The sequence below is a fragment of the Nesoenas mayeri genome (assembly GCF_963082525.1).
Source record: "Nesoenas mayeri genome assembly, chromosome: 3".
Lineage (NCBI taxonomy): Eukaryota > Metazoa > Chordata > Aves > Columbiformes > Columbidae > Nesoenas > Nesoenas mayeri.
In genome coordinates, this window is record NC_137544.1 from 110720313 (window position 1) to 110738112 (window position 17800).

At 39.1% G+C, this 17800-nt stretch overlaps 1 protein-coding gene across 7 annotated transcripts in view; it reads right to left on the reverse strand.

The window, feature by feature from the left end:
- Window positions 1-17800, reverse strand: part of MAP4K3 (mitogen-activated protein kinase kinase kinase kinase 3) — an 84256-nt gene that overhangs the window by 7841 nt on the left and 58615 nt on the right. For 6 of the 7 annotated variants that reach the window (XM_080341069.1, XM_080341066.1, XM_080341067.1 and 3 more), the window contains 9 exons: window positions 14496-14580; window positions 12770-12849; window positions 9995-10055; window positions 9791-9908; window positions 7119-7177; window positions 4695-4798; window positions 3781-3952; window positions 1116-1184; window positions 905-997 (listed from right to left, as the gene is read on the reverse strand). In XM_080341069.1, the coding sequence (XP_080197195.1) occupies window positions 905-997; window positions 1116-1184; window positions 3781-3952; window positions 4695-4798; window positions 7119-7177; window positions 9791-9908; window positions 9995-10055; window positions 12770-12849; window positions 14496-14580 (841 nt within the window). The remainder of the gene's footprint in view (window positions 1-904; window positions 998-1115; window positions 1185-3780; window positions 3953-4694; window positions 4799-7118; window positions 7178-9790; window positions 9909-9994; window positions 10056-12769; window positions 12850-14495; window positions 14581-17800) is intronic. The other variant, XM_080341068.1, reaches the window with a different exon arrangement.

A 17800-nucleotide genomic window follows, 5' to 3' on the forward strand; every position in this document is an offset into this window, starting at 1 on the left:
TGCCAAAGACTTGACAGGTTGCATGTGTAATTCTGGACTGCCACAGTAAACGAGTGAATCATAAATTATCTAGAGTTGGAAAGAGGGACCCATAAGGATCAGAGTCCAACTCCCAGCTCCTCACAGGACTATCTAAAACTAAATCATATGACTAAGTGTTGTCAAGATGCTCCTTGAACTCTGACAGGCTTGGTGCTGCAACCACTTCTATGGGTAGCCTGTTCCAGTGACTGAGCAACCTCTGAGTGAAGAACCTTTTCTTAATGTCCAATCTGAATTTCCCCTGATGCAGCTTCATCCAATTTCCTCATGTCCTATCAGTGGTCACCACAGAGAGATCAGCACCTCCCCCTCTGCTGTCCCCCTTGAAGAAGGTTGTAGACTGCAATGAGGGTACTCTTCAGCCCTCTCTTCTGCAAGCTGAACAAATCAAGAGACCTCAGCCGCTCCTCATAAGTCTCGCCCCTGAGACCTTTCCTGATCTTAATCCCGCTCCCTCCTCTGGAGACACTCTAATAGTTTGATGCCCTTCCTACAATGAGGCACCCAAAACTGCACACAAGCACTTGAGGTGAGGCTGCACCTGTGTGGTGTCGAGTGGGACAATCACCTCCCTCAACTGGCTGTCAATGCTGTGCTTGATGTGCCCCAGGACACGACTGGCCCTCTTGGCTGCCAGGGCACACTGTTGACTCATCTTTAGCTTGCCATCAACCCCAACTCCCTGATCTCTTTCCATGGGGCTACTCTTCAGCCTCTTGTTCCCCAGTTTATATGTGTAAACAGGATAACTCATCCCAGGTGCAGAATCTGGCACTTGCTCTTGTTAAATATCACATGGCTGGTGACTGCCCAGCTCTCTAGACTATCCCAATATTCAGTATTAATAATGAATCCAACTTACCTATTGATTCAATCTGAAAGTCAAATGTGAGCTCTGATGACAGTTTGCGGCTGGATTTTAACCTGCCTTGCAGATTCACAATTTTTATGCAGCCTAGACAATAAATATGATACGTCAACCAGGAATTAAACTTCAATACATGATCTAATTTGAAGACAGACAGTATGCAAGTACATGCATAAGTATATATTTAGTTGATACTAAAACTTACAATCCAAACACACCAAAATGGTATCTCTCTCCAGCTGTGTTACATGTACAACACTTGTCTCTGTAGTGTCTATAAAAAAATGACACTGTTAGTTCGTAGCATAAATTACCATGACATTTGAAATGGAAGTTCTAGAGATTGAGGCAATTTAATGGGTTAGTGTGTTTTTATCTACTTAAAATGATCACCTTACCAGTGACATCTCTCTTCTCTTAGAGAGGCATGTCCACTTATCCAACATGTTGACTGTGACAGGAAAACTGAAGCTGTAATGTTTAAGTATGTACTTAATCCAGCCTTTTCTGAGCCACATCACAAAAGCAAACTCACGTGTACATTGTTCTCCCTTTATTCTCTGTTGGTGTCACTTAATAGTGCTGTTGCAAAAAAAAGGCAGATATATGAGACCGTCCACACTAAACCTGAATGCTGTTTCATTCAATTTTAATTCTGTCTTTATTTCTAAATCTTGCTATGGATGTTTTTATTAGTACTTAATTCTTGCTGCTATTTTCAGACCTTCCAAAAATAGGGGATTATTTTCTTCTCCAAAGTAGGAGATTATTTCCTTGTCCAAACTCTTAAAAGAAGGGTTACCTTCATCTCTTCGCGGTTACAGCTGCAGTAGTCTCTATCACAGCAAACAGTGGAATCTGACCCACAAGTGATTAGTGGACATATCAACTCAAGAGATGTGTAATTTTGGTCCATTTGTTTGTTATAACATTAAAACTCACAAAAAGCAGCTCTTACTAATTCAGTATTACTGCCAGTGATTCTGTAGGCATTCTTTCACACAGAAAAGAGAAACTCATTAAATCTGTTAGAGATAAGAAATTAGAACATGTTACCTAAAATACAAAAGCAGCTTTCAGTTAAATAATAAAATCCATGGTCCTGCTGAGAAGCAAAAAACTCCTCAAGCATGATGGCAGAAATGTGCTCCTTGAGATGGTCCCTCCATTTATTTTTTGCTGTTTGTCTTCAAAGGTATAGATTTATGATCTTAACCAATTTCTAATGCATGATCTTAACCAAACGTGGATACAGCCATGATGAAAGCATGCGACAGGAGTACTGGAGGATAAACATCTGCGCAACCACATTATGTGATGTGGAAACATGCATGGCCCTGGCTGAAGTTGACAGCAGAAGGATGGCAAGGGGGGAAACCCCCTGCAGTAAGTCTCTGCCAGCTGATTTTTGTAAAACATCTTTATCAGACACTTACAAAAAACGTCAAATGTCAAACAATGAAATGGAAGTTATTTGTGACCATATGGTATACACTTTCCTCATTTAAAGAACACTGAAAAAAATCTGTGATCACTTTCCTGTCAGCACTTTCCTGTCAGCAGGGGACAGGAAAACAAAAACACAAACAAAAAAAACCCGAACCACAAGAGTTCAAATCAGAGTGGTCAAACAAATAGGAGAAAACAACAACACAGCCACAGAGAACACAGAAATGATTCAAGGAAGCTAAAGTAGTATTTTTGGAAGGCACAATGCAATGTTAAATCTTCCATATTTAAAAAAAAAAAAAAGAAAAAAGAACTGGGAAGGGATTATTATTCTTGTATTTACACACTAACGCAGACAATACTGAGAGAAAAATGACAAAACTTCAAGGGTCAAAGAATTTCTCTTCAGTTTGCTACTTCTATGGACTCTACTAAGTCAAAGTTACATAAACAGATGTATGAGTTTGCAAATAAAATGCATTAACCCTGAAGCAGTTAAGTACATTAATTTGCCATCCACTGATCACTTTATTTTTTGTAGCTATGCTTAAACTGGGTCAAAATCTGATGCACTTTTCAGCAGCAAGGCAGGCAGCAGGCATCCTCCTAGTGGAAACTACTTCTTAGGGAATTCCACAGTATACCATCAGCTAGACTCGTACACACGTATATGCCAGCACAGGGCTATGCATAAATTCATCATGGATCAACAAGGGCTCTATGCTTCTAAATCTGCAAGCTATGACTAGGCTCAGCTCACTACTGTATCTAGGTTTAGGGGGAAACCTTGCAACTCTCAAAAAGTAATTCTTAGCATGCTTCCTTAATTTCTACTGTTGCTCAGGTGGTGGCCTCCTCACACACAGCACCAGGATCGGTGACAGACAGGTACTTCATTTCCTGCTACCAGTGGTCCTAATCCCTTCTGCTTTCCATAAACATCGGAAGAATAGAAATAGGCTGTCTCTCTGCAGGGGGCTTATAACACCACTTCTAACCACACTGGCTTATCGCAGAGTCAAACCACACCTACAGCGATGTTGAAAGGAACTGCACGGAGTGTAATTTGATTAAAATCTATTAAATAAAGAAAAAATGGTGCCAGGCTAGAGCACAGAACAGCACAGCGGGTAACAGCTGTGTACAGCCTGATTTATGGAAATGCAAGAAGCCACAACTCCATCCTCTGCTATATGCAACATGTCAAGAAATCTAGTCAGGTCAAAAAGCAGAAACATTAAAAAAAAGTGCATGTGCAAGCAGGTACAACAAGATACCCCTTTAAATGGAGAACTTAAAATTATCACTTAGACCTAATGGTTTAGCCATTAGTTTTCTCAGAGGAAACTACCTTTCTAGTGCTTCACCTATAATAGAAGAGCAAGGACCATTTCTGAATGCAATTACAAGAGCACACAAACCTGTTTCTGTAAACCATGAAGAGGTAGAATTTGGGTTGACAGTCTCAAACTTCACCACCTGGTTGAAGTCTCTTCCTCTACTGACACCGACACAAACTAAAGGGAATTCCTGCTCAGGGACTACCAGCATTTCAAACAATCTCAGTGGACAAGGTACAGGAAAATCTATGTGCTAGATTAAGAAACAAAAACAGATATTAGAAAGGAAACAAGTTTAGTCTGAGTTGCTATTAGCTATTTAAACTCTATGGTAAATTTTAGGTCATACATTTTGTAATATTAAGTTTATTCTCCAAGTAACAGTAACTGACAGATACAAAAAGTGTGAGTTAAGAAGTTTATTTACAGAAGCTTCATCCTGACTCAGAATACAATTGAATGTCTTTCATCATGTGTGTGCTGTGCAGCTACCCACAGGTGCCAAAAGTGCTATACCTGCCACTGCTCTCCCTTACTATGGAGTCTCTAAACCTTGTTTCCCAGGCTGATCAAGTTATAGCAGCTGCCTCTCTACAAACATCAGTCCGCCCTGGCTCCGTCTCTTCAGGTGGTGTCACATGGGAAGATAACAAGCATTCCTGGGCAACTCCAGTGTCACAACAGATAAGTGGCCACCTTCTCTCTGGCATGGGAGCAAGCCTGCTGGTAACCCATATTATCACTCTACCATGTCTCATCTCAGTCTGTCAGCCAGAGTTTTTTTTATTGAAGTGTACCGCAAAAACAAGAACATTCTTGTAAATATTTTGAGTCAGTTAATATATATTACACATTTAAACAGCTATTTTCAAAGTAGTTTAACAGAACCCAATAGTAAAGTCAAGTAAATCTAGAAATGGCTAATACTACTTCATAAGTCATTTCAAGATAAATAGAACTGAACATGAGAGTATTTCACCTTATCATAACATTACCTTGATTAACATAAATTTTTGCATTGGTTCAACCCATTCTAACAAAACAATGCTAGACTGTAGTGCTCCACAAAGGTACTTATGACCCGTGTAGGGATTCCTCACTGCCAAAAAAGGAGAGGTAAAATACATTAGTGTACTAAGCAAATACAAATTATAAACAATTTCAAAGTAAATAACAGTCCATACACTTTTGGAATATACCCACCACCGCTCTAATCTTTTTTTTTTAAAAAGCTGCTGAAAAGTCAACATCCACACTATGAAAATGGTGACAGTAATCATGCTGGAGCAGGGGCTGCCCTTCCACTGGGCATGAACAGCTGGTGCCAAATAAGCCATAACAGGACTCCCACAAGAGCACTGTGGTACATTTCACCTCTCCAACTCAAAATAAAGTAGGTTTTGTTTTGTTTTTTAAGACTAGTAGGTGGGATTTACTATTTTACATAGTCTTAAACAAAACAGTTGACTGCATACACCTTTGAAGTATCTTGCCCCACCACACTGGTTTGTCTAAGCTATCTCCAAATTCATCATGGGAAGCTATTACAAGAATGGCTTTTTCTGTGACACACAGACAGTTATCCAGCAGGCACTGAACACTCACTGTCACTTGAGAACTGCTTAGCTACCTGCCAAGCACTGACACAGCAAGTCTGAAATCTGGGAGGTCTATATTCTTGATTAACTCTCCCAGATCAGCAGGAAATCCAGTGGATTGGTTTTTTTAAAGTGTCATAATCTATTTCCACTCAACTGCTCTTCTACTGTTTGTCAGAACTCAATTAAAAATTGTAAGAGAACAATAAAGTTGCAAAATTGGGCACTGTGAAATATGAAGTTTCACAACTTTAACTCTACAGCGTTGACAAAATGTCACTGCTTAAGCACTGCGCCAGCATATCCATTAAGATGAACAAGTGTTACTTTACACTTTGTATAACTGCATCTAAAGACCAGATTTTAAAGCACAGTGAAGTGACTGTGGGCCATCAGGTAATTAAAAACACAGTTCACATAACAAGCTTCTACAATCCAACACCATCTACACAATTGAAATACACTCATACTACCTTGCTGCCAAGGAAATCCACTAAGCAATCTCTCGGCACCTTAGACATCAAAGCTTAATTTCATTAATCTCAAATTCTCACTCAGTATCAGTCCAAGCAACTGCAAACTATAGCAAATAATGCTTGGTGTGACCTTTAGGAAGGCTGAACTCAGTAGCAGAAACCACAAAATGTGCAATTACCAACACCTGTAAGGCAGAGAAACAAGAGCAGAAGTTCTTGTCTTTTCCTGCCTCCTGTGGCACTGCTGCTTCTCGCAGGCAAAGGGACATCAATGGTGCCAGCATGAATGGAGGCCGAGGCTCCATGTAGTAAATAGGGCAGGAGGGGGGAATCTATCATTTCTCCCCTTGGGCCTGCCTTTTGCAGCTGCCTTCTTGCTATCACAAATTATTACTTAGGCCTATAATGCAATGAGGACTCCTGGCTCATTGGGCTAAGCTATCTCTGAACACCAGGACAGCGGCCTCCATGTCCCATGGCACTCTCGTTAAATTCTGTGCCTTTTGGTGCAGAAACAGATCACAGAGGAGCACACCATCAGGATCCTCATGTCATAAACAGAGATCTGAAAACATATGGACTTCCAAATTAACTTCCATGTCACAAAGCCAGCCTTCATACTCTGATACCTGTCACTCCACCCCTTTGGGTGTTCCCTTCAGCATCCATTAACACTCACAGCTTGACAAGATGCCTAAATTAGGGCAAGGCCTGGATGTACATAGCAAACAATTTATTTAATTTGCTACCCTACCACACCCTAGTGGACTTGTATCCCAGAAAAAGTCAAGTTTTAACAGGTGAGCTGGACAAATAAATGATAATAAACATTAGATATTGTAGCAATATCAGGGAGATTTTTGTCAGAATAACTGACAGATGCTTGCTTACCAAGTCTCACACTATAAAGGCTTCAGAGACAACACTGTCCTCAAAGAAGTGAAAATACTCCTTGCTTTTTATCATCCAATATTGATAACTGCAACTTGTGCTAAGAAGTCAGGCTACTTTAGCCTGATGGTAACTTCCTTAAGTCAGTCCATCCATGGAGATTAGGTTCTTCCTGAGGGCTGGTTTAAATTTGACATGCCTTCTGCTGGTTTAAATTTGACGTGCATCTTTGCGTTTCTTGAGAATTGCCTTCATATTTAAAGAGCAAAATGGGAGAGTTTTCACTGCTTAACCACAAGGACTAACCTGAATGAGCTTGCTGTCTGCAAATGCATGGTTTCACAATAATGACAAAAGTCTCTTCTCCTTTTACCTCCTAAACCTGACTCAGTAATCTTAATGCTGCTACCATTTGTACTGCTTCTTGGCATTTATTCTGCAGACCTTTACTTACCAACACAGCACTTCTGACACCATTTAGTGTCAGGAATTTTTGTAGACACTGCAAACTTTCTGCAAGATATAAATACAAAAGTATTGATCAACTAAAACAATTTATTTAATTTGCTTTTTAGAGAAGTGTGGTGGGAAAATTATATTTGCCCCCCAGAAAAACTAAAAATATATTTTTATATTTATTTGCAAAATGGTACGCCTAGAACATACATGGTCATTCCTTTGTTAGCAAGGAGGTGCTTCTCAGTTATGCAGCATTATCAATGCAGGTATTATAAAAGTCAGGAACGGAGAGGAATAGGTACCTCAGTACCTCCAAGCATCATTTAACACTATCTGTTGCTATTTAATTATATGTATTTATACACATGCCTGGATTGCCTACTGGTACTCTCATGATCATCCTTCTCTGTAATGCTGTAACTTATTGCATCTTGTGCTGGTTACTACACAGACAACAAAGTTCACTCTTATTCATTAGGTCATTATAGTTCAAACACAAAAGGCACATCGACCCAAGGGGTGTGGGAAATGATGCTGTATTGGATAGCTTGCTGGGGCAAAGTCCTTGCAAACTAACAGCTTAAATTTTACAAAACTTTTCACAGGCAGCACAGCATGTGTTTCAAGAGGTCTGAAGGAGGACTCCAGACTTGCAGCTTTGCAAGATCTGTTCTCATATGCAAAGGACACAACTTGAGAAATCAAGAAAACAATTACTTGAAAATTTATCAGATAAGCCAGAGAAGATGTTGTTATTTGCTGGTAGTAGGAACTAGTGTTTCTGTAGGGACTAGACAATGACAGACAGTATTGAGATTGACCACAGTAGCCTGGAGAATAAAAATAACTAACTTGATGCTGTAGAAAAGATGGGATGTATGATAGATGCTGCAGTCAAAGCTATGAATTGGGAAGATACTTGTATAGCTTTTCAGATGAAGCTGTCCAGAAGTGAGTAATAATGCAGCAGAACTGAACAGCATGAAAACTGAGGACTGACCACCAGTTTTGGTTGGAAGAAGTCATGGAAGGTTTGAAAGGAACTGCTCAAGGACATTCAAAAGAAAGAAGCTGGAAAGGAGACTCATCACAGACATATTTTCTGCTACTGAATATTTGCCTACCAAGTATCATAAGTTGAGCTTTGACCACTTTGCAGGTGAATATATGAACCTCACAAATTACTTTAAATTCTATTTTGCTTTGCATGTTGCCTGCCAAAACCTTTGCTTTTAACATACCTACATTTTTCATGAAGCATTCATCATCATGGTATCCAGGAACTTGCTGAATAACACACTTTGTTTCTCAGTAGGAAAAAAATTATGCTCTTCTACATACTTCAAACATACTACTTCTGCCTAGCTAAATGTTACTACCCTGATGCTTAACAGCAAGGGATAAAACAGCAAAATAGATTATCTAAACGAATCTCTCCTGCCTTTGAATGTCTGGTTTGTCGCTCGCACATTCAGGTCGGGCTGCATTTTTCTTGGGAAGTGACATGACTGGACAAGAAATTTTCTGAGCCCTTTACAACTTGGGTGAGCTGTCATTCCATGATGAATGTAGTCAGAAGGCCTTCTTCACATGATCCTTGTAATTATGGCTATTAGTCCACTGCTGATGCAGTCCTCAAGCCAAAGTCACCCAGTAAAAGTTAGTTTGGAAGAGAGAGGAACAGAACAGTGATGCAGGCACAGAGAAGACAACAATCTGAAGTACATATTATCTCTTGGGTGATTAGAGTTTAGCCTCTAGGAATAACACAATTTTCAGACAAGTGTTGCACCATTATGCTTGCAGGTGACTGAAAAAGAAGCTTTTCCTGAATCCCAGAATTAAATGTTAATAGGCTGCTAGCAGAACCAAAGGTAGCAGACAATCAGGTCTTCCACAGTATAATTTCCTAACAGAAAGCCTATTATATGAGAAAAAAACTGATTCACTATGCACTTTAGGAATTAAAGGTTCCTCTTCAAACTAGATTAGTGTTATTACCTCCTCCTCTTGGATTTGAATGGGTTCCTAATGCTTGTTTGGCAGCCAGCACTGTACCCAGTCTCTGATTTTGCATGCGCTTGTTAGTAAGTAAAGCTGGAGAGGCTGCAGAACGTGCTGGAGACAAAAGTACCCTCTACACTGGTCCATGAAAAATGGCAATGATGAATGTCACATCTGTAACCCAGTTCTACTCTTCCCAGCTTTCAAAACAACCTATTCCCTCTGCAGTAAGAGATTACACCCCCCCTCCTCCCTTTTTTTTTTCATAGCACTAAAAATAGTGCCCAGAGCTACTGATGCAAGATCACTGTTTCTACTTGCCTGAAATATCACAGGTACAATACTGACCCTAGATTTTTTTTTAGCGTCAAGCACAACCAGGATTTACCACACTGGATGATACCTGAAAAGAGTCATGCCCAGAAACAAGAGGCTTCATGACAAGAAGGTACGATGTAACAAACCCCATTTCTTTAATAAGAAAATATTCACATCTTGATTAGTGTATATTATATGGGCATTAATCAGAGGGTAGACCCGTAGAGTTATTCATGGCAACCTGTGAACAGAGCTCCATATTATTTGGTATTCCTAGAATTTCACAAGCGTATCTAGAACTCCCAGAAATAAGTTATTCTAATATATCTGATGACGTGTGTTTACCTGGGAAGTATTCGGTCAGGGAGTTTATGTGCTGGAATAGCAACAGGTAACTTTTGCATTTGCCTTGCATAATCGAAGAGTCCTGGTAGATTATGGGAATAAAGCTGAGAAGCTTTACCTGGAAATTAGAAAACAAAACCACACTTCGAATACAAACCCAAATGTTTACCAGCACTACCACTCAAGAATAGCACAGTAACTTACCAGATATTGATAACAAGCAATTGTTCATGACATATAGCCACGTACACCTTCGAGGAAATAGCTGATAAAAGGAAGGAAGAACAAAGAACAAAAAGCATTCAATTTGATATACACAAAATGTGGGCACATTAAGTTGATCAATTAATATCTGTATAGACAACAGGACAAAACTAATACTGATTTACTTTTTTAGCAGAAATTAGCTTAAGCCAAGTAATATTTATCCAGATTCCAGAGTTAATTCAGAGACAAACACACTATATTTAACACACACGTTAACATTTAGACAATTAGCACATTTTACATTCATGTCTTCAAGTAATATGATGAGCCCACAAGACAGCATTATAAAGATCAATCCATCCCTTTTCAAAAATTTTGAAAACCAAACTTTCTCCTTCAAAGGAAAAAAGCTTAACAATGTAAACTTCAGTAAACAAGGCATGGTTAAACCATCGCCATTCTAAAGCCTGTGACAGTCCATATCTCTTGAAACTATTAAATCTGGCACTAGAAGGGACTCTTCATCTGCATATGATTACACATTTCACTTAAGTGACCAAGGAATGCAACAAATGGTCAAGGCAGAATTGTTATTAATCAGATCCCACAATTAGTAGAAAGATGAGAAAGATGACACTGAAACCAACAAGACAGCCTTTAAAAAAAAAAAAAAAAAAAGAAAGAAAGAAGATATTTTTAAAAAGTTGGTACTTTGGTACTTTTTTCCCCACTCACATAACTTCTAGAGACTGCTGCCACAAGAGGTCATGGAGGTAGAAGGTATCAACAGCATAACTGAGGGATTAGAGATACTCGTGTCCAACAAGTCTGTAAATGGACACAAGGAGCCAATAGGCAGGGATCCTCTAACATCCCTGATTCGGAGTGCAGTGGAGTCTGAGAATGGACAGCAGACAGTTGCCAAGTTCACAGGCATTTCCTGCTGCCACTTTACAAAACAGACTGTTGGATACACGGACCACTCAGGAGGACATTGCTTTTGCTCTTAAAAAAAGCCCCCCCAAAAACGGAACCACCTCACTCCTTACCCCCCCAAAAAAAGAAAATCCCAAACAAAAAAAATCCCACCAATCTACAACAAAAAAAAACGTCACTGATGATTTATTAGAAAGATTTTAAGAGATTTCCAAAAATATGGAAATATTTTTCTGTCAAAGAGCAAGAGATTCATCTTGAAGCTGCACTAATGCTTGGAAAGGTATGTTATTTCTGCTTTGTCCATTAGCAAAGTGGAATGTAGTGAAAAATTACCAAGGATACTACCTTTGCTTTTATGCTGAATTGTATCAGACCTGCAGAGCAAACAATGAAGTGAAACACTGAACCTGAAAATGCTATTGAAGCCAAATTGCCTATTATAAATAATACTGTAATAAATACTTGGCACAGAGAGTGCGCTACTATTCCTGAAGTGTCCTCATAACCTAAAAACATTGTAAGAAAAACCTAACGTAATCTACCAGCCTGTCTGTATTCAAATTTAATGTGCAAGTTTGATTGATCTTCTGTGGCTGCATAAGCATATTGTGATTTAGTATTTGAGGATTAGGGAAGAACAGCAATACTTCAAATCTGCAGGCTGATTGGCCTGCCACTGATCCCTTCTGTTCCACACATGACTGGCTGTTTTTACAAGCATCTCTTCTCATCTCTAAGTGCTTATTACAACATTTCCCTAAAAGCTCACTAGACCAATGCAGTACAGAACACGGTGCTTAGAGAAAACAAGGTTGGATATGAGAGCGGGAGTTTCATTACACTTAATCCCCTTCCCATTTTTTTTTTTTTAAAGCCACAAAACAAATCAAAAGAAACAAAATCAAACAAACAAAACTTTCTTCTGTCTACTTGGCCTACAGGAATTATTGTATTAGTGATATTTCTCAGAGGTTTTACAACTGCATTGTAACAGCAGAGAGTTACCTGAACTACGTTTAAACTAGCTAACTCAAGCACCAGTAAGATTACGGGCTACGTGGAGCTCAGTACAAGCTAGTCTGCCTTCTCAACAAAACAGATTCATCTACAATGTCTGGATCATGGATGATGAGCAAACACCAGTGCCTCCAGCTTACAGTATGAAGGCTGTCCTTGCAAACTTCTCCATCTTGGTGGCAGATGCATAGCTCCCTAAGTTAGGGAGAAGGCAGGAAAAAAAACAGGTCTCTTTGAGATTAACAAAAGAGCTGGAGAAGACACCATACAGCAAAGCCTGAAACTGGCCTTTCCCTCTCCCCACAGTCCCTTAAAAAAAATTACTGTTTATAAGATTCTGCAAAGATAAGAGTTTTAGTTGGGATTCAGTAAGCTGAGTCTCACCACCAAAGCAGCTCTTAAAACTTAAAGAATGGAATCTATTGTATAAAGGAACTCCTTGCTTCCCTGTAGCTGAAACACATTTGTTGCAAATATTTTATCTTGTAACAAAGCCTTAAAGGAAATAGAATCCTTCAGCCAAAATATATCAGGGAAATTCCATACTATTTAACAAATCATTTAACTGCAGGACAATGCACTACGATGAAGTTCAACACACTGATATATGCTGACCTGGGTCAGCCTACAAAAAACTTAAACATGACTGGAAGGTATATTCAGTAAGTAAACATTAAAGGTATTTCTCAGTGTAGCTAGTGCCAAAGTAACTGTAGTAAAGATAATTTTACAAGGATTATACCACATTAATCTGAAGGGCTAAAAAAAAGTGCCAAAGATATGGTTTTTTTCCAAAATATGAAAATAGAAATATACCTGCTCCATCGACGTTTCATGAAGTTCATTGAGGTTCAGTGTGTAAATACCTTCCTCTGCACCAAATATCAAGTACTGATCTGCAAACACAAACAAAAAAAATCCTGAAATCTTGATTTAAGGAAGGAGTGTTTTACAGAATCATTTTGGTTGGAAGAGACCCTTGGGATCATTGAGTCCAACCATAACCTAACCTAACTCTAGCACTAAACCATGTCCCTAAGAAATTAATCTAAATGCCTTTTAAACACCTCCAGGGATAGTGACTCCATCACTTCCCTGGACAGCCTGTTCCAATGCCTGATAACTCTCTGCAGGAAGAATTTTTTCCTAATATCCAATCTAAACCTCCCCTGGCACAACTTGAGTCCATTTCCTCTCATCCTATCACTTGCTACTCGGGAGAAGAGACCAACCCCCTCCATGCTACAACCTCCTTTCAGGTAGTTGTAGACAGTGATAAGGTCTCCCCTCAGCCTCCTTTTCTCCAGGCTGAACAGCCTCAGTTCCCTCAACCTCTCCCCATCACACCTGTGCTCCAGACCCCTCACCAGCTTTGTCGCCCTCCTCTGAACTCTCTCTAGTATTTCCATGTCCTACTTACGATGAGGGGCCCAAAACTGAACACAGTATTCAAGGTGGGGCCTCCTACTTCAACATTTTCATATATTTTATGTCACATTCATAGGCTTCTTTTGGAGTACTTCAACAGCAGTACTGACTGGAACATTTTCTCAGTACTTTGCAGGTGTCTTACTTCTAGAACATAATTAATACCCTGGATTGTACCTAGGCACATGAACAAAACAGACATCTCATATTGAGAAGATGTCAACTGCAAAAGACTGACTCCTGTAATTTCAGTTTCTAAAAAACCCCTAAGTGTTTTCTTATTCACTGGCTCAACAGCATGTCTATAGAGCCTATAATCAAAAGGTGAAATTGCAGGCAATGTGAGTACAATGTTACCAATTATCCCTTTCATCAGATTACTTAATAAAGCACTAAAATGTATGTGAAAATAAAGCAAGCTGCAGAAACCTGTGGGACCAGAAAGGGTTGGGTTGCAGGGGGGTGGGGCTGAATCAAGTGAATGATAGAGAATCATGAAAAATGATCAAGAATGACAAAGATAAATCCCAACTAGGATGACAGGACAAGAGGTAATGGGATCAAGCTGGAACACAAGAGGTTCCAATTAAATTTGAGAAGAAACTTCTTCTCAGTGAGGGTGACAGAGCACTGGAACAGGCTGCCCAGGGAGGTTGTGGAGTCTCCTTCTCTGGAGACATTCAAAACCCACCTGGACATGTTCCTGTACAACCTCACCTAGGCGTTCCTGCTCCAGCAGGGGGATTGGACTAGATGATCTTTTGAGGTCCCTTCCAATCCCAAACATACTGTGATACTGTGATCCAGAAGTCAGACTTTTAAAAAACAAATTAGGATTGGCATCTTTTGGACTAACATTTTGAGAAGAATCTTGAATAAAACAAACAAAAAAGTGTTTTGTTTTGTTTTTTATCTTTGATATGCAATTTATTCTTTTTAATCTTTTTAAAGCTGAAAACTGCACCCCACATACCTTAACATAATTAAAAACATCGAACTTCAAACAGCAGTGGCATAATTAAAGAAGAACTTGCGCTTACATAAACAAACCTATTTTACAACTCCTGAAATCTGAAGAGAGGACAAAATTGGTAAAATATAGGCAATACACTACCTCTTGTATCTGGATTTATCCATGATGTTGCACAATGTATTTTTAATGGACAGCCATTGAAAACTTTTGAAAAGCAAGCACCCATCTGTAGAAGTAAAAACAATTAAAAATATACTTATGAAAAATTAACACGTGACATTTCCAGTAGGATTATTTTTACTTAAAGTAGTAACAAAAGGTTATGATTAGCTTAATTTGCCATGTGGAAAACAACCTCATCCAGACAAGTTGACAACAGGATTTTTTTTTTTTTTAAAGTGATTTTTCCTTTGTACGCAAGACCCTTTCTAACATACATACAAGAATTAGCATTTTGGAATTGGCTCTTAAATTAACAGTCTAAGCACATGCTTACTACAAAAGTGACAAACCTAAAAAGGTTCCTGAATAACATGACTTTAGTACTGTAGATAAAAAGGAATGATGCAGTAGTAAACAACAATTAGTAAAGTGACATGTTATCATTTATCAAATGATGGTCAAACATAAGAACCAGTCATAGCTAACAGCTGTCATTCGGAATACAAGCAGGTATCACCTTTACGCAAAGCAACACACCCTGTGATACAGCTACAGAATGGCAATGTTCTCACTTCATATTAATACTTTGTAAACTACTATCAATCTATAAACTTAATTAACCAAGTAGTTCTCATGTCAGTATTTGGACAATTATTTTGTTAACCTGCTGCTGAATAACAAAGTCTGCACACATTTCAGTCTCTTATGAACATAGTTTACTTTAATAAGAAAAGAAAAATAACTTCAAAGACTCCACCACTGCCAGTACTACTGCAGGAATCTGAGTACTAGCTGCTTGCTAGACAACGAGATGAACTGTCTCCAAGTGTAAGAAAAATAACATATACATGAGGCAGGCATATGAGAAGACACTGACATAGAGTGACCTTGAGGTTCTGACAGCTTCAATGTTGTCAAACCCCTTGGCAGAGTTTGAAGGAGGGATGACATAAAGAAAAACAATAAGGGTTTTTTAGGCGGGCTTTTTATGGCCTCTTTCCACGTGTGCAAGGCACTGGAAGGCACTCAACAGAAAACACACCAGAGGACAGTGGAAGCACTTATCTCCTAGAATACTGGTGTTTCTGCTGCTCCTGTAACCAGCTACGCAATTCTCCTTGATGCTTGCCAAGCACTGAAGAGAGATGAGAAGGAAAGCTGTGCTCACTGCTACGACCTAGTTAGGCTGCAGTGCTAAGTTAGATAAGAAAGAAGGACAAGATAGAAATCAGAAGAGACTTAACAATTTTTTCCTCTGGCCATTTTCAGCCCTAATCTCCGGGAAGCCTGCAGAGTCAAGATGCTGCTTGCAAATGCCTCAGAAGGGTAAACGGAGCGTGAGGGTATAATCTCTAAATACCAAAAGAATCTCAAGGAACCAGCCGAGAATCAGAGAAATTAAACTGAATTGCTAGTGTGGAAAAAAGCCCACAAACATGGAACAAATGGTTGAAGCATGGCTACTGCCATGGATGCATTTAAGTCTCAGGGGAATTTCAGCAGGCAGGGCATTTCCTCATTGGGAGGATCTAACAGGTCTCTGTGTGCTGCAAGCCACCTGAGATAGCAGGGAAAAACACTACCAGACTGGGTTATTAAGAAAGTTGAACAAAATCTCTACAGTCACAGGCAACCATGCATAGATATCATTTTGAACGGAACACTAGAACATCTAACTATTTCAGAGGACAATGAGAACACAAAACACTTCTTAACGCTCGGCAACATACTTAAGAACCACAAATCAAACCCAAACAAACAAGAATCAGAACAATGATATACCACAGAAAAAGAAGAGATTGAAATATTGTCAAAATTTCACTTGCAGTAGCAGGGGATAAGACTCCTAGGTGATGTCAGGATGCAAACCATGCTCCACAATAGAGAAAAGTACAAAGTCTAGTAATCCCAATGACTTAGGAGAAAAAAACCACTTCCTTACCCAAATTTTTGTTATTTGGCAATTGATGGAGAGACAGCAAGCAGAGAGGAACATGTAAATGCCAAATCAAGTCTTCAACACTTAATAGGAAGGTTACGAAGTTTGTTATGCATAAAAGGTGGGGTGTGATGAGGGAAGAAGAGGACAATGGAAAGAGTTTCTAACCTGAAGGCCAGCAGAACCAGAGAATTAGTGCGCTACAAAAATGCATGAAGGTGCAGAGAGCTGTTCAACACCCAGAGACTCATGTGATCAGCTTCAGAAGTTTTCCTATTTTAATATGTCTCTTTTAACAGCTTCATTGTATTAGCAACTCACCATCATTGTCTGATGGCCTGTCCCCAAAGTTTGTGGCCAAGGTTCAACACATATGACTTCATTCTGAGCTGCTCTATTTTCTACCCCTTTTTCTCATTCCAGTGACTGAATCTATCATATTTCTCCCTCCCTATGAGGATTCAGTTATTTTCAAAGCTAGGAGTGCTTCCAAATTTCTATCATTCACTAGCTGAAAGTGCATGCTCCTAGGCAATGCATTTAGTTTAATATTTAGTTTATTACAACAGCATTGGCCTCAATAAACGATGCTAAACATATGAAGAATTCAGAGCTCTGGGACAATTCTGTGCATATAACCAAGAGATTACAGTTCTAAGGAAGAGAAGCATGACATCTGCCTTAACCTGTCCTGCTTCTCTAAAATTGGTAGGAAGCAAAATATCATTTGCACTTACATATCCTTGTAGCAATTTTATTTTCTTATCGAAAGACAAGAAAGTGATCTGGCTTAGGAGTAACGTAGCAAAAAGGTTAGTTTAAAATCAGATTAATCCCCCATTTGGTGCACAGCATAGCTACATGAATGCACATTCCAGCACTGCCCACACAACAAGGACAGTGGTGAGAGCAGAAACAAATGGTCAAAAAGGGAAAACTGGCTCTTTTGATCACAGTGCTGGCTAAAAGCATAGTGATAAGTCTACACAGAAATTGTAATGAAATTCTAGTTTGCTTTATGTTATGAAGGGGCACATAGATGTCTGTAACAGTTATTTCCAGCCCTAAGGCATCTATGAATACTATTTTCAGAAGTTTCAAAACTTAGAGCTGCATAATATAAAGTTTGAGCTACCTGCAATTCCTGAGAGACTTCAGCGCTGAAAGTGCTTCTGTAACAGTAGTCACAGAACTCTCATTCAGTTTTTAATGAAGGAAGCAAACAGGTAACCTTTCAAAATTTACTTCAAGAGCACAAAATCAATGATGGTTTCTGAAATCCCATATCTGTGGCTTAACATTTTTAAGAGATACCAGCTTTTACAGTTAAAAAAAAAATACTACA